Source organism: Anarhichas minor, unplaced genomic scaffold (genome assembly GCF_050575085.1).
Source record: "Anarhichas minor isolate MPS153535 unplaced genomic scaffold, ASM5057508v1 ptg000030l, whole genome shotgun sequence".
Classification (NCBI taxonomy): Eukaryota; Metazoa; Chordata; class Actinopteri; order Perciformes; family Anarhichadidae; genus Anarhichas; species Anarhichas minor.
Genome location: NW_027466476.1, coordinates 4,209,119 through 4,235,854, shown reverse-complemented (window position 1 = coordinate 4,235,854; position 26,736 = coordinate 4,209,119). Strand labels below are relative to the sequence as shown.

At 43.4% G+C, this 26,736-nt stretch overlaps 2 protein-coding genes across 9 annotated transcripts in view; one reads left to right on the top strand and one right to left on the bottom strand.

Annotated features, from left to right (window-relative positions):
• The first annotated feature begins 6,797 nt into the window (after positions 1-6,797).
• Positions 6,798-12,561, top strand: rflna (refilin A). The gene is made up of 3 exons (XM_076104784.1): positions 6,798-7,277; positions 11,969-12,078; positions 12,228-12,561. Exons 1-3 carry the CDS (start codon positions 7,047-7,049, stop codon positions 12,559-12,561), a joined length of 675 nt encoding a protein of 224 aa, XP_075960899.1. The 5' UTR covers positions 6,798-7,046.
• Positions 12,562-16,321: 3,760 nt separating this feature from the next.
• The window catches only part of ncor2 (nuclear receptor corepressor 2), a 76,956-nt gene continuing 66,541 nt past the window's right edge, over positions 16,322-26,736 (bottom strand). For 6 of the 8 annotated variants that reach the window (XM_076104375.1, XM_076104381.1, XM_076104378.1 and 3 more), the window contains 12 exons: positions 26,178-26,330; positions 25,814-26,074; positions 25,500-25,686; positions 24,894-25,390; positions 22,561-22,691; positions 22,211-22,386; positions 21,985-22,119; positions 21,021-21,163; positions 20,861-20,914; positions 19,870-20,076; positions 19,560-19,739; positions 16,322-19,438 (listed from right to left, as the gene is read on the bottom strand). In XM_076104375.1, coding sequence (XP_075960490.1) covers positions 19,236-19,438; positions 19,560-19,739; positions 19,870-20,076; positions 20,861-20,914; positions 21,021-21,163; positions 21,985-22,119; positions 22,211-22,386; positions 22,561-22,691; positions 24,894-25,390; positions 25,500-25,686; positions 25,814-26,074; positions 26,178-26,330 — 2,327 coding nt within the window. In that variant the 3' untranslated portion in view covers positions 16,322-19,235. The remainder of the gene's footprint in view (positions 19,439-19,559; positions 19,740-19,869; positions 20,077-20,860; positions 20,915-21,020; positions 21,164-21,984; positions 22,120-22,210; positions 22,387-22,560; positions 22,692-24,893; positions 25,391-25,499; positions 25,687-25,813; positions 26,075-26,177; positions 26,331-26,736) is intronic. The other 2 variants (XM_076104382.1, XM_076104383.1) reach the window with 1 other exon arrangement.

Sequence of the window (26,736 nt, the reverse complement as noted above, 5' to 3'; positions counted from 1 at the left end):
GACTTTGTGCCTTGAACTACCTGTGCACAGGCTGACACTCAAACCCAAACCCCAGTCCTGAGCAAACACGCTGAGCAAACAGGCAGGGCTGTTGTCAGGACCCGAGAGTGGGTCTTGTTTAGGCTTTAAAGGCACAGAGAGCAGGGCAAAGGGGAGGGCCTTCTCTCTCTAAGTGTAGAGACGAATGCCTCTCAATGGAGATGAATGGGACCAGAAACATAAACAGCTCTTATCTCTTAGTCCTCTACCCCTGCCGTGACCTTTCTTGTCTTCCTCGACTTGCTCACATGGCTGTTTGCTCCCCTGCTGAGCCTGGTTCTCCCCGTGACCACTGTACACCTTGTTTGGACAATAAATAATTGACAAACTGGCACAGAGCACAGATTGTATCTGTCCACATTTCACTTTTCTCAGGGTGGATGCTGTTAACACTCCCACTCCCTGGTATTTGTCTGACAGAGTGACAGTGAGTCATGCGCACCAAAACCAGCGACTGACTATCGACTGTCTGCACACAAAGTCAATTCTTTTTTTTTTTTTAGGACTTTGTGCTTTTAAATGACCTCTGCATATTTACCTAAGCAGAATATAGATCCACATATATGTACATATAGATCCACACACTAACTCTGCCTCACTGAGCATGTCAGTTAATACAGGCGGTGACATAAATGGCTGTTAGACATTAAACATAAACCCATTCCTGTGTTTACCGACTGTATTGACTGTTCACACAAAGCTGTGAGGAAGCGAAAATGTCAGAGGAAGCGGCGTGCAGGTGAATCACTGATTACAGCTGAGAGTGGATGAGCTGCTAGCATGCAAGAACAACAGCTGTGGAGCCCCGGGGAGGTCTCAGTAAGGAGGTCACAGAGTGTGCAGGCTGCACCGAGTTACACACCGATCAGAACATGGAAACAACAACTTTGTCACCCCAAGACGCTCACACTTATTCATGTGCAGCTGAGCTATAGCCGCCTCCAAGCTTTTGCCTGTCACTCCTAAAGCAATGTTAGACTTGACCCAAAGTAACGAAGCAAGTAAATAAGTTAATCTAATGAGAATGGTTACAGGTGACTCAATATACTGTGCAAACATGACAAGAGTAATATCATCATTACAACACAGTGAGGCATTTTATAGGTTGCCATTGAGAGTTGTTTACATGGCTGGTGGTGCTGTGATTGGTAGCAGCATTGGACCATTTGTCTTCATAGAGAAGAAGATTGGTAGGGAGGGGAGGAGAAGTCTTGGTGGTGATAGAGAGGGAGTTGACAGGTAAGGACTGTCTTCTTCATCCAGGCAGGGGTCTCAACACATTAAAACCAGATGCAGCCAGGCTCCAGAGAAGTGAGGTGCATTATGGTTTATACTCGAAGCTCTGGATGGTTTTATTTAGAATCTGCCTGACTCATCCATCATCAAGGCAAAGCATGTTCATAACTCTTTTTAAAACAGGCCAAGAAGAACAGAGCAGAGGTGTGCGGGTCACGTGAGCATGCTGAACAAGCGGCTAGTGTTTATGCGTACATTGTGTGAAAAGCAAACGGGAGAACGGTTCACCTATCTGCGAGATGGAGACGATTCATGGCCGGGAGTCTGAAGAAGAGCGTTGTGTGTGGAAACCACAGTGACGTCCCCGCCGGCTCAAAACAACCTCCCTGCCAGGGCTGGCCTCTCTGTGGTTTGTTTACATTGAGAGCTTTTCCAGACGGCACGTGCACACGCCAACGTGCACGGCATACTGCACACCTTGGGAAAATGTGTACCTCACACTGAAAACACGGAAATCGGTCATGGGGGCAAATTATGAGTGGACTTCATTCTGTTTGTCTTACCCACTCTCTTGCATGCAAACAAACACACACACACACACACACACACACACACACACACACACACACACACACACCTGTGTTACTCCCCTCTTTTTCAGACCCGCACAGCTGGCTTGGCAACGTTATGTGAATGCAGTGAGACTGAGCCAGAGTTCTGCAGATCAGGAATGTGTGTGTGTGTGTGTGTGTGTGTGTGTGTGTGTGAGACTGTCTCTATTTCTCTGTGGCTGTGTGTGAATTTCTGCATCTATGCACAAAAACATGTTTGTGTCCTCATGTTGTTTGTGTGTGTGTGTGTGTGTGTGTGTGTGTGTGTGTGTGTGTGTGTGTGTGCGTGCGTGCGTGCGGCAGGATGTGAGTGATTGCCCTATGAGGGGGAAGGATGATGGAGCACTAAAAAATGAATCATCAGCAGACGGCTTGGCTGTCCTCTCCCCTCTGTGTATGCCTCAAAGCCTCCTGAGATCTCAAAGCTCTCAGGAACAGAATCCTGATTGCAGAGCTCTTCAATCAACTCCCACATAATGGGGACGGCCGCTTGGCCAAATGGTAAAGGTGTCTGTTCCATAACGTCCTGGATTTACCATCCATAATCGAAAGGTCATAGGTTTGATATACAGTGTCAAAGCAACTTTACTGAATGAATGAGGGGGATTATGTTTTCAAAGATTAATGAATTCCTCTGAAACTGTGATGGATAAGAGCACATGGAGAACACATTAAGTGAGCCTGGTCAAAATATGACTTTTTCGTTTGTTTGTAAAAGAAAAAAGAAAAGTGAGCAGCTTAGAGCTAAATTGACTCTATTGCTAATTGAGTGAAACCAAGGTGATGCACGCTGACACATGCACAATGAAAAACATATCACAGATGTAAAAATAGCATCCCAACTGAATCTTTTGAAAGTTGTCTTTCTAGCTGTGAAATTAAGTCGTCACATGTGGAAATGTGAACATGTGAAAGAGACATTGTTGTAAAAACCGACATGTGTCCAGCAGATGCTTTTGAATAAACATGGAGGTTACAATGTGACTTTTTGTGTAAAGGTACGCCGTTTTCCTCCATGAATAAACAGTAGTGTCATCATAATAACAACAGAACAGCCTGCCTGTCTTTGTCAACGTAACACTGTTCCTAAACAAGACATTCATATCACATATCTAGCCATGCACTCAGTTTTGGCCATGTTTCGAGATGTGTCTGAACCCCAATACAATGGAGTTTAATGGAATTTCACTTGTGTTCCTCACAACATTAATCAACACTACAAGTCTACAGCCATGCCAGCGGCTCTGTGAGACTGTACTTAATGCCAACACCTTCATGGTAACATGCCTCACAATGGCAATACTTACATGCTGATGTTTAGCAGGTACTGTATAATAATTGCCATCTTAATTTAGAATGCTAATATTTGCTAATTAGCCTGATAGGAAAACATAGGTTTTGCAGGTTTTTGGCCATAAGCCGAAGTCTAGGACGAAAATAAAAACACGAAAAGTAAGGGAATCACTAAAGTTATTACGATTCTCCTCTGGGGAACATGAATGCCCCTATCAGCATTGCTTGAACTTCTATGTAAACAATTCAACAGCAACATATCCTTAAAGAAACAATATCACAGTTACTCCAAAGAATACACAGTCAACAGTTTTCAAGAGAACTACTTTGTTGAAAAAATACTAATGAAAATATTTGGCAATAAGGACGCATGTACAGCAGACAAGATGTATGACCAAACCAGCCTATGTGTAAAATACCACTTTAAATGTTCAGCATGGTCACTCTGGTCACTTTCAGAGCTCTCTGGGTTCTCCCTCAGCGAGGCTGCAATTGAGCAATGCTTCCCGTTGGCATGCTCACAGACATGCCTATACCCCTACAAACACGCTCTTCATCTGTGCCCCAGTATTTTATTGCTAATCTGTACCAGATCTCAACACTAATCCCTTAAATGCCTGAGGATCAACATGATGGGCTCTTTAAGGTGGACACGATGACACAAAAACACACCTGACGCGAGGGAACGCCAGTAAAACTCCCAGGGCCGCTCCACAGCTTCAGCACAATAACACAGAGGAGGGAAAACAATCCTCAGCAAACAAGATTACAGCTGCACAAGTTTAACGGGCATGCAATTAAGTATATCTTCCAGACAACAAAGGCAAACAGAGTTATCTTAGCTTTTATGAGAACTAAAAAAAAACTAAAAACATCAGGCATGATTTCCTGACAATCTGTGGTAATCACCACAGAGAGCTGGTGGACCATCAAAGATACAATCAACCACTTAAAACACACAGGCAGCTCTGCACTGGCTCTTATTTATGCTCCGATTTCCATTTTGGCAGCGCTGCTGCTGGTAAGAGTAACCGTATGAACAGAGCGCACAGGCATTATGGAGAGAGAACCCTCAACAAGGATTTGATTCTTTCTCCACTGCATGCTGTGATGACTGCGGTCTGCTCATTTGTTCACTCAGGTCTGCTTTTTATGCTCTGTGTGTGAGTATGTGTGTGCATGTCTATGCACTCATTTAGTTACTGGTGGATGCACAGCGTTCCCACCCATCTCCACCCTGTCCTGAAATACACCAGGCAGGATGGGTACAGACGCACAAAGACACAAATACACATAGGATTTATGAAAAATAACTGCAGTAATCCTTTAATAATCCTTTTACTGACTGAAACAAACTGCTCACCAAAGACAGCTGACTGATGAATACTGAAATGACTGAAACAAGTATGGTTTTTTTCTCACACAGCAGGATTACATCTAAATATGTAAAAACGTTTTGGACAACTTTATCTGGATAACAGTCCAGATAAAAAGAGGTTATACTCAACGCAGTTATCGTGTCGTACTTTTGTAGTCATGGGATGAGCTTGAGGCCTTGATAAAAACTATTAACACAAATAATATGTGTTAACACACGTGGAACTAATATTCAGCATTACACAGATGATACAGTTGTGTATATTTGTGGAGCTTCTCTCTCTCAGAAGCACTTCATAAACAGTCCCTCAGTAATATTTTGCAGTCTCAGCTTTTTAAACTACAGCATTTCTAATGTAATATACAAAGATTGTGGATATTGCTACAACTCTGCATGGGGAATACATATTGTTATTTGGCATGTCGTCCTTTTGGGCAACATGATAAAAACCCTGTCAGATCTTAGCTTACTTTTAGGCTGATTTTAGTAGGATCTGTTTTTAATATTATCATACATTTTTTGCATTGTTTTATCCATTGTCTGACGTTTTATTGATTTGTCTGTTTAGGCTGTAGTCTTGGCCACGTCTGACCTTGGAAGAAAGATTTCTAACTAACCTCAATGGGACTTACTTATAACTGCTACTTATTAACAAATAAGCAGTGCAGGAAAGAGTATATTATTTGTGTAAAAATGTACTTTAGTAAAAAGTAAGTCAGTTAAAATGTACTATTACATTTTAAAAAGGGGAAGGGGGGGGGGGGGGGGGGGGGGGGTGATGTATGATACTGGTAAATTAAAGAACATCTTTAGGCTACAAAATAGATTTCACTAAATGTCAACCTATACACAAATGGAACAACAAGACCACTAACCAACAGATGGGCACTCTGCAGTCTGTGCAAACAACTAATTATCCATTTTATTAATATACAACAGCATTAGAATTAACCACAAAAGAGACAAAATTGATTGACAATAAATAAAACATGTTGACACAAGGAGGCATGGAGCTTCTTTTAGAGTTCACAGTAGAATTAAACATCAACACAACGCAGACAAGGTGGACATATAAAACACTCCACACTGGCTGCAGCCACCAACACATTACATCCAAAGAGAGACTGCACCGTGTTCATATTTATGTGTTTTAGAAGAGACTCGGCCTCTGTGTACCAGTATAACCAGTCCAAACAGCAGGAAGTCCTGACACACCTCACTCAAAATAGAAGTTCCTCGATGCAGAAGTCACCGCTGAAGGATCCACATGCGCATGTTAGCCGGACCCAGCGTGCTCCTCCACGTCATGTGGGCGTGTCATTTGGCGTGCTAGCCCGGTGGTCTATGAAATAAGTAATTAGTTAAGATAGATGCTATATATTTAAATATGGCAATATCGTGAACGCAAACTTTTTTAAAGTATCATTGGTGCAGAGCGTCTCTGGAGCGCGGCCCTCCTGCGGCCGCAGACAAACCTGCAGCTGCTTATTTATCTCCATTCTCCTGTTTCATTCTCACAGTTTATGTAACTTTTCTTTTTAATCTGTTTCATACTTGTGATAAATAGCACAAAGCTAAACATGTACCAATTTTTAAAAATACTTAAAAAGTACTTACACAAAAAACGACTTGTAAATAACACGAAAAAATGTAAATCGTTACTTCCACCCCTAGTAATAAACAAGTGATTGCTCTGATGTAGTGACATATTATATCATCTTAAATACGAATGAACTGATAACTTCTAATTCTAAATATTAATATAACCACACTATCATCTCCAGCAGGTAAGGGAGTTGGGTAAATTGCTCAAGGGAACTTCAGCAGATCCTAAACACGAACGAGGAGGACGTGCTCGCCCCTGTCGGTTGTACGTGGAAGTGATCTAGATCATGAGGGCTGGACTGGATCCAGGTGCACAAAAAAAAGCCTGGCAGGATCATTAAGAAGGAGCTCTCCACTGGAGAGCGCGCACCCCCCCCCCCCCCCCCCCCCCCCCCCCACACACACACACACTCAACACAGTGAACGCAGAGCAGAGGAGCTCTCATCCTGATCGGTACCAGACGGACGGTCGACTTTATTGCTTTTGTGCGAGTTTTACTACGTTTTACTTTCGTTTTTTTTAACGAAGAATAGTTAATACTTCACTTTGATACACTTTAGTGTCAAGTTTGATATTTTTTTTTCCAAGATTGTGTGCTTTTTCAAGCCTATTTGTTTGGAATATATTTCGGGATTAAAGGTGGATACTTCACGACGCGCAGGTAGAGTATTTTCAGGAGAAATAGAAGCTGAATTCATATCAGTCTGTGAAGTCGTGTCCACAGTGTTTGGACAGTGATTAAATGCATATTCGCTTAAAAAAGAATCTCATCTTCTCTGCTTGCAGAAGTCATCTTGAAAGAAATCGCGCAGGATTGTTTCTTTTCGACGCAACTTGTCAGTGCGACTTCGTCTGGGGTGTTTTTTTTTTTTTTTTTACTTGAATGGTCCCAGAAATGGTGGGGCACCTACATTTACAAGCGATGGATGATAGCCTGAAAGGAAAGAACCGGGAAGGGCTGCTCGACAGTCCGGATTCGGGGTTGCCCCCCAGTCCCAGTCCGCCCTTCTGCTCAATCTCCCCGGGTCTCATCGAGTCGCGCTCCGGCAGCTGCACGACGCCCGTGGAAAGCCATCATGGATATTATAAAAAGGAGAGTAAAGAAGGCAAACTGGTGAGAAACACAGCGCTCTATTTACTTTATGATTTCAAACAATTGTGTAACCTGAAAGCGGATACTCGGGTCTGTTTTGTGTCCACAGTAAGTTTGCAGTCATTCACTTCATTGACACTTCATGATTAAAAAAGAAAGAAAAAGACCTAATGGCTAAATAATGACGCTGCTGTGAGAGAAACTGAAGATCTGAGAGCTTTTTAATGTTTGGCCAAAAACATATTTCACTTCAGTCCCACAACATCTGGAAGCTCTCGCTCGCTCTCTCTCTCTCTCTCTCTCTCTCTCTCTCTCTCTCTCTCTCTCTCTCTCTCTCTCTCTCTCAGACATTCCTTAGTTGTACACTTTTGATGTTGCACTTGTGCTGTAGATGTCACTGGCCCTCAATAAACCGGTAGAAATGTTTTCCTTCTCACTCTGGTGCATCAGCTGGGCTCTCTCTACATGGTGTCATAAGGGTCAGTGAGTTGATAAGGCCCTCTTGGGTTCCCAAAGTGAGGTCCAGGGACTCCCAGGGGTCCTTGCCAGGATTCGAGGGGCTCCCATGCAAGATGGCAGAAAGCTTTATGACACCAGGTGATTGACTCAGTAGCCTGGTATCTGAGTCAAGGTGTTTACACGATGAACATGACTAGTGTGATCAGGTTTTTCCACCTGTATGACAAGACAAAACATTATAATGGTCTGTGATGGATTTACATGAGGCACTGTCATGACAAACTTTGTGACAGGCTTCTTCTTCAAGGCCTGTCATGTCAGCCATGTTGATTAGAGAGATGAAATGAGACACATAGTCAGACAGACTTTTATCTTTTTAAAACCTTCACCAGTAGCAGGTCTGTGTCCTCTGTTGAAACCACATGAATGGAAAGGCAAATTGCCTGTTTATTAAATTGGTACTTGCCATTCCCAAACTTGTTGAACCCTTCTTCACATGTTGCATCTGTTTTTTAACTGGCGAGGTATTTAACCAAGACGAGTATTTCATTGTCAGATTGTTTCATTTGAGTAGTGTTTACAGTTCTTCGTTGATAATCATCATCACTTTTCTTACTTCTTTACTTGTTTATCATCTCTGGTCCGTTGACAACCCAACCCCCAAGTTGGATGAGGCATCTTAAGTATGGGAACCTTCGGGTTTTGTATTTCACCATTGTGATTCTGTTCCAGAAGTTTGAAAGTTATGTAGTGTCTAGCGTGGGTTTATGTTTATTAGTACTGTTATTATAATACTGTTAAGTGTCTCGCTCAATCTGTGGACATCGACACCTAAATAAAAAGCTGAAAATAGAAGTTAAAGTTGTTGTAAACGGAGAGAATGCTGTTCAATAGATTAATCTGAGTCTCAAAATGAATGAAAAAGAATCAGCGCTGGAAGCCGGGGTCCTGCTGGATTAATTCATGTTCAACTCACCATGTCTGTGGATGTGGTAGCAGTAGAACCAGAGTAGTAACAGGACCTTTTGGATGTCAATGAAAAGTGTTCATAATAACACTAATAGATATCTGCCTCAGTCTCAGCTCATTTCACACCACCACAGGGTGCAACCTGTTAATAACATTATTAACAGGTTGCACCCTTTCTTAAATTTCTTAAATTGTTTCCTGAGAAAAGCCCACTAGCTCCTGGGCATTAGGAATCTATAACTCGTCTATGATAATTAAATCCTAAAGATGAAATTGCATCAACCGTATACTTTAAATGAACAATTACCACAGTCAGTGCACCTTAAGGCAATATTGCTTAATCAGATGAATCATACTGCATTTAACAGATGATCTTCTTTGGAAACTAATATTTATGATAATTGCTAAATGCATTTCAATGACACTCCGTGGTTTGTGTCACACGTGATGAGGCTGATTTTGATTGAAAATCATTTCCAGCTCACTCCCACTTTCAAAAGTCTTAAGAACATGTCTGTGCAGGTCGGGGTGGCTTTTAAAGTGTCTGAGGGAGGCCTCAGAAATGCAGCGGTGCATCCTGGGAGTTGCGTGACATTGGTTTGCTGAAGCCTGAAACAGAGAGAGATCCTCTAATCCTCTGGAGGTTCAGATTAGTAGGTCTCCACTGCTTTGCGGTTTGCCTTTTAAAGATCAGTCCTGATAGGGGCTGCTCCTGCTTTCCATCCTAATCCTGTCTGTGGGCCTGTTTGTATGGAAAGAATCAAACCTCTCAGTCACATGTAGACTTTTAAACTTTTAGAGTTTTCCGGTTATGTGTCTGTTAGCAGGACAAGAGGAGGCATACATGTGCCAAATCTATTTATGAGTTGTTTTTGTTTGCCACCTAAGAACAATCCTCTGGTTCTATTTTGGGGTGCAGGGGCTTGTTAGAGCGGCTGCAGGACATTGCATAAGTGTTTGATGACCTCTCACTTCTAAATTAAACGCGGAGTAACCCTCAGTCTGTTTTCAGACCGGAGCCAAATTTATGCAGATGTGGGATACTTACTCTTATACTTGCATGTCTTTACGTACATGTATGAATTAATTAACGAGACGGACTAGATGCATTAACGATATCAGTGTGATCATCTAATCTCGGGTGTAAAAGATACTTGTCCTGTTTAAGGAAGCCTGATCAAGTGTCGGTGGATTAGACAAGAGGGAAGGCAGGAGACGGGATCTCATGACTTTTTTTCTAAATCTGCCTCACTGTCTGATACTGATGCTCTTGCATTAACCGTCTTTGCAAACACCAGGATGCAGAGTCAGTTCACTTCGCCAAACAGCAAGCAGTTGGAAGAGTGTGTTTGAGTTGGCGTTTTCTCTCAGCAGCTCGGCATTGTGCATTGTACGTTGTGTGGGTTGCTCAGCTGCAGACTATTTTTCCTGGGCAGAAATGTGCTTCCAGGGGGGTTTATGCTTTGTGAGCATACCGGGGGATCCGCTGCCTGGAGGTGACCTACCCTCCCTTCACGAGTGTTTGCTTTGCAGAAGTTGTCAGAACACACCGTGGAGAAATACCTGGGATGCTCCCCATGCCGGAGCAGCGGAGGTAAAGACGATCACATAGCTTTTTAGGTCATGAAGTACCAGCAGCAGAAACTGAACCGCCCGCAGATGAATTTCTTTCCAGTCTGGCTTTGAAAAACTAGCAGCTGTGCAAGTTCAGCTCCACCGTTCAGATAGTGTGTGTGGTGATGATCGCAGGCTGTAGGTAAGACGAGCTTCAAGCAGCGATCTGCCGTGTCCTTGGCCTGTTCTCGCTCGTCCCCTGTATTGGCATGTGCGCTTAACTGCGGCCAAACCACAGCATGTGACCGCCTCCGCTGTGTAACGTGAGAGGTGTCGGAGTAGTGGTTGAAGGGCCAGTTGATTCAGATCAGTCAGAGACACACACGCAAAGAAAACGGTCAATTACAACATTGCCCACTGTGTGTGACAGTAATCTGTGTTTCTGATTGGTGCAGCTCCGTCTGTCCCCTTATGGCTCCAGAGGGGACACTCAGAGGTCAGGGGTCAGTACAAAAACAGATCTGGTTCGTACAGTTAGTTGAGTACAGTGTATCTGTATCCCATCTGGTGTTCTGCGCTGTTAAATCACGCGCTCTGCATTAATCCCATGAAAATGAATGCGGTAATATTTGTATGATTTCTACAGGAATATGTCTGAGTTTGTGACACTCAGTACTGGTTTGTTGGAGCTTATCTGGGTGGTATTACTCATCTATACATCAAACACGTGTTAACGCTGAAACACATTTGATTCAAATGATTGATTAGTCTATTTTTGACATTTTATAGACCAAACCATGAATTGATTGATCGAGAAAATAATCGTCAGAGTCTTTGGTTATGAAAATGATGATAAGTTGCACCCCAAGCATCTAATATTTTGGTTTCAAAAGTATTTTACGCATCATAAATCATCAGACTGTGCCTCCATGAGTGTGTGTTGGTGAGCTGTGTGCAGCAGGTGGAGTAATGACGATGGTCAGGATGAGATGAAGATGCTCTCACACATGCAATGTTTGATCATTTGAACCCATAAATATCATACTTTACACAAGAATCAAGAAATATGACAACGGCACAGCAACATATTTAGAGTCTTTTGGATAACTTGTTCCTATGAGACCTCTTACTTTTGGCAAACCAAAAAGAGAATCTTTCAATTTCACCTCATTGTCATTTATCTGACTGTATCGTCTCCACCCAGCCTGGCTACCAGCTGCTCTGGAGATTCATATCATTATTATTTTTTTTTTTTTGATTTCTGTAGCTACTGTCGGCCGAACATCTGCAAGCCTATTTTCAGTCCAGTCACACACCACACACACACACACACGCTGTGTCATCATGGTCACACATCTCTAGCCAGCCATAGAGAGATTTACCACCAACACTTCATTTGGTTGGACCCACACAGTGTAATTTTCTGAATTAAATTGGAAGTGTTGCCCCGACTGCTGTGCTTCTTGTCTAATTGTTGTTGTAGTAGTCGTGCCACGGACAAGGCGAGTTCTCATGAGGGCGGATCAGGGAGCATGTTTTCCTTCGAGAGCGTGGGGACTGCAGTCAGTGTTTTTAATTTGGGGTTTGGCTCTGCTTAAAACCCCCGACCATGCTGGGATTTTTTTTTACTGGAATTCCTTGAATGAACACGTTGGCCGGCTGGTTACAAACAGTTCAGCAGTTCATGGATGTCTTTGTGAGATTGTGACTCTTGTGTTTCCTCTGCACAGCTGCCCTACCTGCTGCTAAACTCCACGAGCGCAGACCCAAAGACTCGCATGTACCCTGTGTTCTTCGGAGAAAGCATCGAGGTCAACCCCAAACCAGAGCAGGAGATCAAGTAAGGGAACGTTGACACATAAAGACATAGGATTGGTTGCAATATGGAGCTTCCTTCACTCATTTTGATCAATATGCTCTTGTCAACAGTGCCACCTAGTGATCATTCTTGTATGGGGTTCTAAAGAGTTCTCACCTTCTCCTTTCCAGGTGCAACTCCGAGGTCAAGTATGACTCCGACAAGCATTACCGGGACCAGGTGTACTGCACCCCCGTTCCCACGGCCACCTCCTTCAGCGAGACAGTGGTGGCGGTGCACAACTGCACTTGGAAGAGCTACAAGTCCCAGGTGTACCTGGAGCCACGGCTGAAACCCATCAGCTACCAGAGCACCACCATTATCTACCCAAAACACGCCAAGAACTCTTACCGCACCACGCTCAACTACAACCCCACGGGCTCCCGCCGCTGGTTTGTCTCCACGGTGCAGCTGGAGTCGAGTGAGGATACTAGTCCCTGTATCATCTACACAGAGGACCTGTAGGGCCCAGACCGCACTGGGAGAGGGCTACCTGGTGATCATCTTATTTTTTTTGGAAGGGACGAGGAACTTGGGACCGGAAATACTTCAAGTAATACCCGAAGCCCCTGAAAACCCTACTTTGTACTCGCCATGGAGGAAACTCTGGGAACCCTTTAGTGACATTTCACCTAAGTGTATTTAGACTTTATACTGATGCAGTCTTTAAAAAAGGGAGTCTGTCCTCTGGCAGTTTGAAGCTGCACTTCAATGGTTAATGTCTTATTTAATACAAGAGCTGACAAATTGGTGGCCTTTGCTCTTTCAGGTTGGATCGTAAGCTCAGTGAAGGTAACAGACTGTAGACGTCTGTGTATGTAGAGAAAAGTCAAGATGACGTGTGTGGTGGATTTCAGCCGAGCCTGCGCAAACCCGGTCACACCAATGCAAAGCTTTCTAATATGGCTTTATTGCACTTGTTTTCTATATATCACAGTCCTCCCAGTGGACTTGGGATTGGAGGGGGGGTTTCAGCACTGCATATGAGAAATTGGACCAAAGATAGTTTATCTCTTTGTAATAACTGCTCACACTGCGACAGTTTATCTCTTTGTAATAACTGCTCACACTGCGACAGAACACTTGCTTTTGTTGTACAGTTTCAATTAACACACGTTCAAACAGCAGCTTGTCTAGTTTGATCAAGCATTTAATTAAATTCAACTGCACGTTGCAAAGTGTCCTGTTTATTCACCAGAGCGGTCTCTAGACTAAGTCTAATGAAAAGAAGGATCACAGGACAATAGCAACTGATTGCCTTTAGAATATTTGAAAAATGTAAGATATTTAAAGCCTTTGAACACTTGGTTTTAAATCTTAAGTTCTTTGCAACATTAAATATTCAGCCGTCTTGGATCCCTGTGGTTATGGTTTAAAGACCTGTTAAACCTAATGTCTGTTAAAACTTCCTTTGAATACCTTGGTTGAGATAGTGTCAGAGTGAAGGGTGTTTTGGTAAACAGGTTCTTCTTAGCTTGTTTGGCTGCAGAGCAACAATAAATGAAGTCTGGGGAAAAAAACATCTTTATTTATTAAGAGTTCAAACTGTGCTTCATCCGGACCACACATCATCTATAGTTACAAGATGATTGAGAACATACATGTATGTTTTCAGGGTCTTTAAGAATGCTGGTAATCATTGTACGGTTTGCTTTTTTCATAACTGTTTTGAACCTGCTTTGGTGTCAGATGGTTGTCACACAAGTGCCAAACAAATTAGACAATCACGGGAAGTGTTTGACAATTTGAAACACTTCTCTGTCAGAACTCTTGGTACTGAACAAAGTGTACTTATCTCACTCGTCTACTTCTGCATGAGAGTCAAACACAAAAACAAGAACTCTTTCTAACTGCAATTATGTGGATCGTTTAAGTGCTTCTGATAATCTGTGTTTCAACTGCCTCTCAAAATAAAGCTGAAACTGTTCTGGATCAGGTGTCACCAGCTATTCGTAAATCCATCAGTCTGTGCATGAAGTAACTAGTTGTTTGTTTCAAACCAGTGAATTACCTAATCATGTCGTACCATTCAAATTTAGGGAATGTTTTAGCCAGTAAAATTTGCTAGAAAAAAATCTGCGTCACCTTAGCGTCACAAAATGATACAACAATACATTAAACTTAACTAGTAAGCTTTTGTAAATGTAGATAAAATGTGTTTTCTAGAGTTAGTATTAATGCTAAACTAGCTAACGTTATTCATTTAGTCTGACATTATTACGTTAAGTCATTTTAATCATGTTGCTACATTAGTTAAATTTGATTCAAGATCTAATTTTGATTTAAAAGTGTCAGGTCAGATGTACTCTTCACTCTAAACCGGTCATATGTTAGCAAGCTAACGTTAGCTTTGTCACTTGGTTCCGTTAGCTAACCTCATGTAGTGTAGCTAAGTCGCTAACAGTTACTCTCTACATAAGAACTACTTCGTGTGATACAATTTACAAGTTATTTTAGTGAACTGTAAATCTCCACTTACAGTAGTAAACACTCACAGTATAACTCTATCAATTGAATTTACGAATTGCTGGTGTTTCATTTTGTTTTCAGCTTTAAACAAATTGTCAAAATGGGAAGTTTCTGGTCCGAGGTAACTGAAAAGCATTAAACCACTGTAATTACCAACATGTAAAAAGTGGTGCAGTAAAAACCACATCAGATATCCCTGTTGAAGATGTAAAATAGATTTTTATTGAGCGTTTTCATTACTTTTTTTCCCCGTCTGTCTCTATTTAGGTTATTGAACAAGACAGATATTGAAATTTCAGAATTTACCTCAGACCTAGGTATCAGTTTAACTTAATTGCAAATAAGTTTCCCGACTTTCAGTTGAGTTTTTAAATTTGCGGTCTTGTTATTTTTATAGTTTGAAACACCCTCCAAGTAAGATGAGGGTAGGAGATACAAGCTTTAACGAGGGAACAGTAAGTAGCAATGCAAAGAGCCAGACGAGAAGAGAAAAATAAGATGAGGAACTTGTTTTGAAGATGGCTTTTTATACTGTACAGTAAAGTTCCAGGAAAGGTGATGGAGAGTTTTGCTATGTGTAGATGGTCTGTGAAATGTCAGAGAACGATGAGAGAAAGTTGGTGGGTGTCACGTTTAATATGTTGGTGGTTTTATGTGAAATACTTTTGTGTTTCCTAACACTTGATTTTGTTACTGTAAAATATCTTCCTGTTGTATATGTGGCATTGAGGCACTTCATAATTCTCTTTATATTTTTGTACATCAATCATCGTTCTTGTTCTGATCAAAGTAAATAATTTAAAAAGATGTATATCCTCAATGAATAAAACAAAAAAGCAATTCCCAAACCCTTATTCTGTTGTGAGTATTTGTTTCTTGATCTTGAAACCAGGACATTGTATTTTCCTGCTTAGCACAGGTTCAGAGGAAGTTCTCCAGACACAGAGGTTCGGCTCCTGTGACTAAATCCAAGCCAAAGTGAGGATTTATGAAAATACAGACATGAAAATAAGTACACAAACGGTTCTTTCAAATGCAACTGCAATGGCAGCACTAAATATTGGCTCTCAGACTCTGTTTCTTAGCAGTAAATAATTAATTCATGACTATTTCTCTGTACTGAGCAGCACAGAAAAGTCCTAACGACATGTTTTAGAGATGGGTTACCTGTCCAAATGTACTTTTCATCTCAGTGGTTTATATACTCTTGACAAACTACTATAAATCTGTAATATCTGATCAGCAAGGAGAAACCAATGTCTCTATTCAGCACAGCTCTGTCCAAAGACAGTTTTTACAAGTATATAATACTTATGTAAGGACTTTGTTATATGTTATAAATGGAGAAAGAAAGGCTATTCACAGTCAGAATTTCATAACATTGTCACCTTGTAGTGCTCATGAGTTATGTAAGGAGGGGAATCATAACATGCAGTTTGACCTACACACAAGCAGAGTGATTGTACAGATGACAGGAGACCAGATCAGCAGCAGCTAGAATAACTACCTCCACTGAAAGCTCTGAACTTCACCATTTTCTTCAATTTATGAAAAATGATTCGCAACAAAGCATCTCCTCCCGAAGTCTGTGTGTCAAAAACACAGTGTGTAGTTGTTAAAAAACACGCTCATACTGCCCCCTGGTGGTAATGTACATTCATTACATTTCATTCAAATGTTCCTGCAGGAAAAATGAATACAATGACGTGTGAGAAGGCAGAAGTGCAGCGATAAATAACACGACTCTGAGACCATGAATGGCAATAAGCTTTTTATTTAAACATTAAGGCAGTGTCTTTTTTGTTTTTCATTTTTACACTGCTTATCCACAAAGCTTGCTGGTGGGTATGTAGAATTTAACCATGTGAATATTTCTTTTAATTTTTATTTTTTTGTAATACCAACCTTGAAGCAAGCCACATAAATATTTACATCTCTTCAGTTTTATATACAATCCTTGCTATTTTACAGTGGGTTATAATAAAAAAAAATCATTATGCACAAAATGGTTGAACAATGTAATGTTTATGACAAACCCACCCCCCATTTGACAGCCCAGGGAACACATCAGCAAATAACTGTCTTTTCACGTTTTGAATGATTACGTAAGATTTGGGACATGATTTAAAAAAAACTAAATGGATGCGTTTTAAAAATCATTTCAGTATACTTTTTAAAAACTACGTATTAGTCCATCATCTGTTTAGGGAACAGCTGGATATGGCTTAGTCTGATTACCGTCACAGTCTTAAATTTCATCAGAGGACAAATGATATACACGCAGAGTGATTCATGTACAAAGCCTGGCTGTATGCTTGCCTTGCCTGATGCAATTACAAACCCTCCATCAGTCGTGATAAAACAAAACAAAATCAGACCTAAAACATGACTGAGCTTTCTGCAGGTGTGGCATCCTGGATGCTTGACCAACGAAAGGTAGAATGAATGAAGGAGGGAGAGGAGGTAGTCCTATAACAGTCATGTTTGTGAGAATCCCCTGTGACAAAATGAACTCGAGATAGAGAGGTAAGTCTGTCTAAACCACTAAACAGGCTCAATGCCGTCGCTTCAGAGTGTTCAGTCAAGAGGACAGAGATCGTCCCCGGTAGCACAGAAGTCACAAGCCGGGAAACATTTCATTTACACAGAGGAGGACCTTTAAAATACTGCAGTAAACTGTGAGAACATGTCAATTAATGTCACGTAAAACTAGCAGAATGCTTCCGAATGCCTTTCCCTCGACTTCCTCTGACCAGTACAAACACCACGGAGTACTGGAGTACACTTGAAGTACACTTGAAGTATGTCATGAGTCTCGTGGTGGAGAGAACATCTGCTGCAGTGAGCTGTCCTGTGATACGTTGTCTTGTTTCACAGATAAAGCTCGTGAGTGAAACAGTTAAAAGCTAAGGCTGTGATGGATTTAGAAGCAAAGAAAAAAATGCACACAAATGTTTTTTGTTTTTTTTTGTTTTGTTTAAAAGAGGTTTCATTTGCTGTTATGTTTTCAGATTTCCCTGCGTGGACAGTATAAACTCTGTCATGGGGGGGCTGAAAGAAAAATTGTGCGTCACTTGGTAACTTCAGAACTGTATATGTAAAATAAATGGCACTTAACACTAGGAATATCTCATAACTGTACAAAATCTGCCTGGATGAGGAGTCGGGTCTCAGCTCCTCCTCTAGGCAGTAAAAAGGTCAGAGGTCAGACTGTCACAACAGCTCCTAGACGAGATTCTAACAGGCCAGCTGAAGCTGACACCGCCATGGACCACGGGTCATAGAAAGATGGCTTTTTTTTTTTTTTTTTTTTTCACCTCTTCAATGTGAACGAACTCTAAGTGATGCTGAGGAGTTTGCCTTTAAGCGGCTTTACGGTCGGTCTGCATCTGCTCGAAGCGGCTTAGTCATCGTTCACCAACGTGTGATTGTCGCTTTGAGTGTGGGAGCGGTAAAGAATACCGGTGGCAAGACCAAAATAAACAGACAGGTGTTAAAGGACACCTCCACAGTGGGATTTCTATGCTGCTCTTGAGTCCATTTTTCACCTGCCCCAGGAAACGCATTTTCTTAAAAATGCCATTGTGAACAGACTGACAACTAAGTGCTTAATATCCAAAAACTGTTCCAACAAACACAGACATGATTAATATAAAAACAGTGAGAAAGTGTCACTCGTTTCACTGCCATCCATCTGGCAAACCATCTCTCCCCTGTATGTCTGAGGTCAACAGGCCTTCGCCTTCCCTCAGGACCCCCCTCCCCCCCTTATATATGACGACATCAGCAATGAACAGCATGTTTACCCTGTAAACCAATGATATGACCCTCCCCGCATAACAATAATAATCTCAGCCCCCCCCCGCCCTCATCCCAAAAAAGATACATCATTGCAGATAATAGACAACAAATGACACCATCAAAAGTTCACCATCAAAATGTACTAAAGGTCTCAGCTCACGTTCCAAACACAGGACTGGACTAACTGACTTTAAAAAGAAGCAAAAGAACGAACCGAAACAAGATAAAACAGGATGTTGATTCTCTTCCAGTCGCCTCGCACGTGTTCTTGTAGTGGTAGCAGTGCACAGGCCGCCTGCACCTGGCGTTCACTTTGAAGAAACGTGAGAGGGCCCTCGCTGTGTGGGCCGCTGTTCTCGGGTCAGATCTGCGGTCAATATCCGTCACTGGAGGAGCCATTGTCAGGCTCCGGACCAGACGGCCAACATGACCCTGGAGTCCCTGTCAGCAACATTAGAGCGGTACACCCAAAAGGTGCAGGTCACTGTGTCTATATTGATAAGGCCAGTGAGGAAAAGTAGCAAAGTTTAAAAAAAGAAAAGTGATTTGTCCTTTAGAGTAGTCCTGGAGTGAATGCAATACACATAAGTGCAAACATAGACACACACACGCACACACACACACACACGGAGCAGCAGAGTCTGAGCTCGGGCTGCTTGGCGTCTCAGATGTGTGAAAGGAGAAGGGCATGATCCTTGCTTGACGGCTGACGGAGGAAATGCAGAGTGGAATGGTGTGGGTAAGTTTGCAGATGCCTCAGCAGGTGTGTGTGTGTGTGTGTGTGTGTGTGTGTGTCTGTGTCTGTGTGTCTGCAGCAGCACAGAGCTGGTTGACTGTTAGCGGGTCTTGTGGTGCGATAGATTTCTGGGTCACTCGCTGTCAGACAGGGTCTCGTACTGAGACATGAGCAGAGGCTTGGGCTCCTCCTCCCAGGACCGGCCCTGTCCAGGTCCAGGTCCTGGCCCCGGGGCCTGGCCCCCCAGCTGGCCAGAGGAGGGCGAGGGAGCAGACACCGTCCCGCTGGGGAAACGCATTATCAACGGGTTACACGGGAAGGGAGTTGGAGTTGAACCTGCAAAAAAAAAAAAAAAAAGAAAAGCAGAGTGACTGAAATGTCATGATGAGTTTGAGACATTTTGTCCTTTTCCATCAACCGCTACAACAGATTTACTATTAACTGCTGCGTTTTATACCAGTGGATGAAGGCCGATCCTCCCAGACACGGTTGGTAAGAGGAGTTCGTCTGTTGCAGTCTCCCTCAGAGTGGACTGAGGACACAGACGACGGTCTCTCCCCCCCTGACAGGCCTGGTCCTGGAGACTTGGCCTTCCGCCCATTAGAGCGCCCGCTGCCCTTTGAGGACTTTCCCCCACCTGCAAGCAGAGGAGGCCGAGCTCAAACCTACAGTGTAACAATCCTAAATTGCACATTTGGGAACGGCACATGCAAGACTATATTGGGGTGAAGAAAAAACAAAGACAAAAGAGTCGGGGGATGTTGCACCTTGTGAGAAAAAGTCTTCAACGCGTCCGTCGGCTCCAGGCATACCAGCAGACACAGCTGATCCCATCTGGTTAGCGGCGTTGGATGGAGAGCGTTCCTCGGGCTGATCATCGTATTTGCCCATTAAGGCCTTCCTTATGATGGCCTCCAGGCCTATCGAGTTACCGGGTGTCTCTGGAGCTGGATGGCAGCGGACACTCACAGGTCCTGTGAAAGGAAGGAGTGTTCAACAAGTTAAGAGGGAGAAAGGGGCTGCAAGTACAGACAATGCTATCAGAAGCTACTGTAATGATACAGCTACAAGAGCATGAAGAGGGGGAAGGCCCTATATACACTGTAGCATCCCATGTCATGAGTGTCCCGGCAGTTTCCGCCTCGTCTCCGTCATCTGGTAACACAGGTCAAGTCAATTTCCTGTGTAAACGGCACCTTTCACACCACCTCAGGACCTTTGTGAGATTTCTGTACATCTATCACAAACAGCTCTCGTGTGAACACAAGCAGTCGGGTAGAGGAGGCGACAGAGAAATCCATGTTCAGGATATTGGTGAACAGGATACTGTTCTTTCCAGTTAGACATTTTTCTACACGTAAATAATTCATCATGAAAAGTGCTGGGGCTTTGAACAGCAGTGTACTGGAATTAAATTGCTCCTGTTCACATGTTACATTGGCCGGTTTGGCACCAAAGCGAAGCTGAATTGAACCAGATTTTAAGCTTTCACTTAAATTTGCTGTCACTCAAAACATTGCTGCCTGCAGCTGGTCAACATGATATTGCTAACATGTTGCTGTGTCATCCTTGCAGGCTTCTCCAAGTTGTTTTTTGTCTGGAGAATGATGCAGGCTTAACAATCCTTCCATTCAGCCACCGTTACCACAGTATGTATGCATGTGTTGACCCTCAACATACATCCACTACGGCGTGTCACGAGGGGCCGGCTTCTCACTTCAAACCAATTCAATAAGCGATGAGGTTTAAAAAGGTTACCTGTATTTGTAGACGCCGGCATGTTGAAGATCTCTGTTCCTGGCTGACCAGCATCTGAACGTGGGAACAGGGTTTCCATTTAAAAGTCATTCCTCTTTATTAAATGTAAGGTTTTCATCTGAAAGTATTATTCCTGCCTGCGCTGAGAGATCAGACTTACTGAAATCACCCTCATTTCCCACCACCGTCATCTTCTTGATCATCTCCTGTTTCTTCGACTTGACGATAGCCGAGGTGCTCTCCGTCAACTTGCTGAAGAAGGCTGGAGGCTGGGCGGCGTTGGGAGGGGAACGGGAGCCCATTCTGCAGGAGGGAAAGGAGAGCCAGGTTAACAAACACAATCCAAACAAGCCCTGTGTGAGTATATTACATATCAATCTACATTACATATTACACGTAATATGAAGGTGGTGGCGTCAGCAGGCTAAAAAAGACAAACCCATCAGCCACAATACGTCTAACAGTAGCCGCTTATATTTGCAATGTAATTCTTACGGTGACTGTCCAAGGCTCATGACCACAAGTGAGTGTTGGAGCATTGACTGGCTGGTAAATTGAGACCCCTAAACCATGAACAATTCCTAAAATTAGGACAGCAAGTGTCTCCCAGTCTGGGAGACTCAGGTTTCATTGTCGACATAAAGCAAAGATGGAACTAAACTGGACACTGTGTCCTGTATTTGGTAATCAGCTGGAGTCTTCTTTCCAGCGTCTTAGCATCAGCTGTCCAAGGGAGGCTTGGCAAAGTGACTTCAGATAACTGGAGCCCACCTGCTGGACACCATTCTTAAAAAATGGGAAAGAGCACTCCTCTCTGGAAGGCCATTAGCTCCATCTTCAACCTCCATGCAACATAGAGGAAACATCTCAGCCATTTCTCCTGTGAGGGCGCATCTCATATAAAGAGGTGGAGCTCTTATTTATGTCTGTATATTATAGCCTGCTTGTTGTTGACATAGATGTTAGCCTGTCTTGTATCATTAAACAACTACTCAAACATTTACAATGGGAAAGATCATGAATGGCAGCACTGCTAATCGAAATATTAAACAAGCTGTGGCCATCATAAAGTGAACATGTACAACATCGTTTTTTTTATTGTTTCTGGAGACGTGAGCCGTTACCCTTGCTCTCCCTGCTCGTTGGAGTAAGAGGCCCCTCCCTGGACCTCAGGTTCAGAGCTGGCTCCAGCAGGAGACACTGGTTCAATGCCATCATTTGAAACGCTGATAGGCGACGTCTTGGGCTGAGGAGGAGACCTGCAGAGAAGACAAAGACAGATATATTTACAGCATGACACACAGTGTCCACCCGATACATTTAACAGATATTTCCGTTAATGACTCCTACCGGTCTCTGTTGCGTTCTCCACCGAGGCCCTCTGCATATCGGGAGCCTTGGGCAGAGTCCTGTGAGGTGGGCGGGGGCTGGGAGGCACTGGGTGGACGGGTCAAGTCCAGGACCGGAGAGCCGTGGTAGCTTTGCTGCTGCTGGCTCTGCCTGGTGTAGTCCTTCGTTATCACCTCCTGTTTACATAAAGACACATCCACGTCACAAATGGGACAACATCGTCTGGCATACATTAAACATCGAAATTCCTTAAAAACCACTTCAGAAATGTGCTACATAAATATGGAGATAGGAATATTTTGTTGTTGTGTTGTTGTGCCATCTGTAACGCAGTGGTTGAGTGAACTTACACTGATGTGCTGTGCCAGGGTGACCACCCGCTGGCTGCCTTTAACGCAGGGGGACAGGGGCTGCTGGCCTGGAGACAGTCTCTCCTCAGACGGAGGACGGTAGAGACCGTGTGGCTCCATCTTCTGTTGAGCTGTTGAACAGACACATGTACACACACACACAGACACATGTACACACACACGTACACATACGTACACACACACGTACACACACACGTACACGCGCAGGCAAAAATCACATCCAAACATGGGTAAAAGTTAGTTTAGAATTCAAGATGAAGAATGAAAACATGCATAATTCAGAAATGTCTGTGCATCCATCCATCTGAACTTATGGTTATTTGTGCAATGTAAACATTTCATGTGGCATTTGCACATGAAAGCTCAAAGGCCAAGCTTTTCTATAAAAAGACAGTGTTGTTGCTAAGCTACTAAAGATCTCTTAATTATTTATAAGGAACTCTTTGCATACAGACCAAGCAAGCCTAGCTTTGACCAGAAATGATGCTAAAATTGACTGGTTTTGCATCACTGACTCATAAATGAAGAAGTCTCAGAAAGTCACTTTATAACAATGTTTCCGCACAGATTTGAAAAAAAGAAAAGAAAAAGAAGAGCAATGCCTTAGAGACAAGAAGAATACAAATGCATTCACTGAATGCTTATGAATAAAATAATCTATGAATACTATCTTAACTCAAAATAGACCCACTCATGCTTAGCCATGAATATATGCAAATATTGTTGGACCATTGTAGAATATCCCCCCCCCCCCCCCCTCCCCTCCTTGTGCATTGTGTCTCACTATGGGTTTTCTTACACAACTCTTGCACTACAGTATTTATCTCAGGAGCGGATGATGTAAGCTGAGCGCAGGGATCAGCACTGACTGTATGGACTCCCAGAGAGGACGAGTCCCCCGGAGGGACAGGATGCTGTCGTTTCTGTTATTAGCTAGCAACAACAGAAGGGACTCTGGGCTCATTTCAACAAAAGCTAACAATAGCCTGCGTTTCCCTCAAGGTCCAGTCAACTAGTTTGTGAATGCACGCCAACATCGGTGTGATGCTGTCCTATCAATGCGTCTTTCTGAGAGGCATGCTTCCTGTTGACTTCTGCACACACAAGAGTTGTTTTTAAACACTCATTTGAGCTCAGCATGCAGTCGTCACTTGCCCTACAGACTTTGTAATATGTACACGTAGGAGTGACACATTGCTCTACAGCAGGAAAAAAACAAACAAAACAAAATCACATTCCAAATGACGGACAAACTTCCAGAGGCTTGATTTTTTAGAGAGATGTGTTGAGTGTTTGGCATGTGTGGGGAAAACAAAATAAACAAAAGAAATCAGCATAAATTACAGTGAGCCGTAAACAGGAACATGCAGAGATTTGGGAGGGGCAGAAGCTGCAGTACCCCCCCTCCCCATCGATGGCTGAAAGTCTTTTTTACGTCCTCCTCCTTTTACCTTTCCCACCCGCCTGTGCAACACCGGTGCTCTCCGGGACCCCAGGGAGGTATTCTGGTGGTTGGTAAGGCTTTCAATGACGTTTAATGAAAGGGACTGTCACACCAATTTGCTGCTGCCCTTAAGTCATCTGGGTTACATGTGGTCATTGTCCAAAGTAGTGCCCAGCACAATGTGTTTGGGGTAAGTCTATGAGCATCTACAGGAAAGACATGCAGTAGTGAAGTAGAGCTACTGCATGAATAAAGTGAATTTAAGCGTTTGAATCTCAGGCAGTCTCATTTAACATGGGATAGAAACGCCTCCTGCAGTGAAATGCTTTTACAAGTGTCAAAAATATTCTTGTCAGGCCCACTTTCATGTGGTGAAATATTATGTTTTAGCAAGTAAGCGAGCAGCCGAATGGGAGGGAGGAGGGGTGCCACATGTTAAAGTCTGTCACATCCGCTGCAAAAAGAAAATGAAAACAAGCAGCGAAGGATGTTTCTGCCTTAACGTCCCACCATCTTTAGCCATCTGAAGACGACACCTTAAAGGACACCTAGGATCTTCTTCATGGAAAATATAAATGTGTCGAGTTGTTCATTCATATTTTATCAATGCTCCATCAGGGTTGTAAACTTCATCTTTGCTAGAGGTTTAGTTTCCCAGAGGGCACCCTTGGTGGTCTTTAAGTTTGTGAAGAAAAACTAATAATAAAACTGAAATAGCCAAAAGTATAGCATTGAAGGGAAAAAAAAAAAAAATGTAAATGAATTGGGCTGATTTGATAATGCCAACCACCACAGCGTGCAATAGGCCACAGACTGACGGGGGAAGGTCTGGGTGATGAGGGGGACCCTGGGATCCAGAGCGTCTTACCATCAGTGGCGCTGCTGGCAACAAGCGAGCCCGTCTCTGCCATCCCCGTTTCACAAGAAATTTGACGCATAATAATCGCGTTTATGAAGTTGGCCGCAGTCATGGTGGTCTTACCGAGTGCTCGGAGCTCTTGTTCCTGAATGGACATCGCTTTGTTTTGAGTCTTTTCCCTACTAGGAGTACCGCTTTCTCCACGGCCAGGAGGGTTATCCGACTGGGGAGGGAGCAGGTGCTGGGGCCGGCCTGGAGCCGAGGGGTAGGAACCTGGGTACATTCCTCCTGGGCTGGGGCAGGACAGCTTGGGGTCAGATTTACTGGAGGGCCCGTGCTGGTCCTGCACGTGCTTGGGTAGACCCCCCCTGTTTTTGCCTCCATCGCGACTCTGCTCTTTGGCTACATTTGAGTCCATGGCAGGCGGGTAGGCCTCAGGGGGCACACCTGTCCTTTGGAGGTGGCCAGGATAAGCTTGGTAGCGGGCCGGCCCTGAGGACATGGACCTGGCAGGGCCAAACAAAATATGATGGTTGGTAAACAAGACAATCAAATTAGCTCAGGAAAATATCTCTGTGTTGTCCTCGTATAAAACAGAACTAAAATGCAGTTTACCGAAACACAGACGAGCTGGAGTGATCGTTGAGAGAAAGACTTTTGCCCCCGGTGTTGTGCAGCACACTTGGCCTCTGCTGCACGTTCTCCTGGTTGCGAGGAGACACTGGGGAGTGCTGGTGGCTATACTGTTGGGAGGAAGGTCTCACACTGCTGCTGCTACTGCTTGCCAAGCTGTGTTCTGTACCTGAGTGGAAAAACAGATTTGTTTCATTTCACAAATGCATTACTCTTTCCCCAAACTACATTTGTGCTGCCAGTGTGTTACTTTTAACTTGTACATTAAAAATTGAAAAACACTATCAGCTACACACCTGGTCGCCAGATGGGGGCGTGCTCCACATTTCCAAGTGACCCGCCCTTCTCTCTGTCGCGCTCTCGGTCTCGGTCTCTCTCTCGGTCTCGGTCCCTTTCACGGTCTCTCTCCCGTTCTCTCTCCCGGTCGCGCTCACGTTCCCTCTCTCTCTCCCGCTCTCTGTCTCTCTCCCGGTCCCTCTCCCTCTCACGCTCACGGTCTCTTTCACGCTCACGCTCTGAAGAGGCGCCCTGCATCTTGTTCATGTGTGAGGACCCAACTGTATAGAAAAAGGTAAAGAGATTGTAGAAAGATTGTAAAAACAATAAGAGTTCAACATATTGAATATGTAGGCGAGTTTGCTTGTGTGAACTGAATTGTACCAGGTGAGATGGGGGAGGTGGTGTAAGGCCTGCCAGGGAAGGTGGCGGTTCCCCCGGGGATGTAGGTGATGCGATCCATCGGGGAGCCGGCTGCCCCTGCAGAGGGAGGGACCAGGACAGGTAAGTGTGGCACCTGAGAAAGATCGATGATCCCTGGGAGACAGAAAAAAAAAAAGAAGGGTAAAGAAAACCCGGATAGCTACAGACGTGTTTTGGTTTAGAGGATAACAGGTTAATAAAGCCCAACGCTGCGTTCTAATACCGATCATTGAACTCTGCTTATAATGTGAGGAAAATGAAAACATGGACTTTCCACTTGGTTCAAAATAGAAGTAAACAATTACAAAGCAATAAATTGAGAGAATATCGTTGGATCTGATTAGATTCTGTTTCAAATACTTCCACTTCTGGTTTGTTAACATTTGCTACATAATTACATTGTATTTCAATATAATGTAACAAAACAAACTGCTCCGTCATTGACTCTACACAGCAACTCTTCAGCAACTTAAATACATTTGAACTTTTTTGTATAATCTTGATTTAGACAAAGACAAAT

Bases quoted from the DNA above. Each gene is read 5' to 3' on its own strand.
- rflna (XM_076104784.1), top strand. From the start codon at position 7,047: ATGGTCCCAGAAATGGTGGGGCACCTACATTTACAAGCGATGGATGAT. The intron at 7,278-11,968 runs GTGAGAAACACA...TCCTCTGCACAG, and splicing joins AGAGTAAAGAAGGCAAACTG to CTGCCCTACCTGCTGCTAAA. The intron at 12,079-12,227 runs GTAAGGGAACGT...TCTCCTTTCCAG, and splicing joins AAACCAGAGCAGGAGATCAA to GTGCAACTCCGAGGTCAAGT.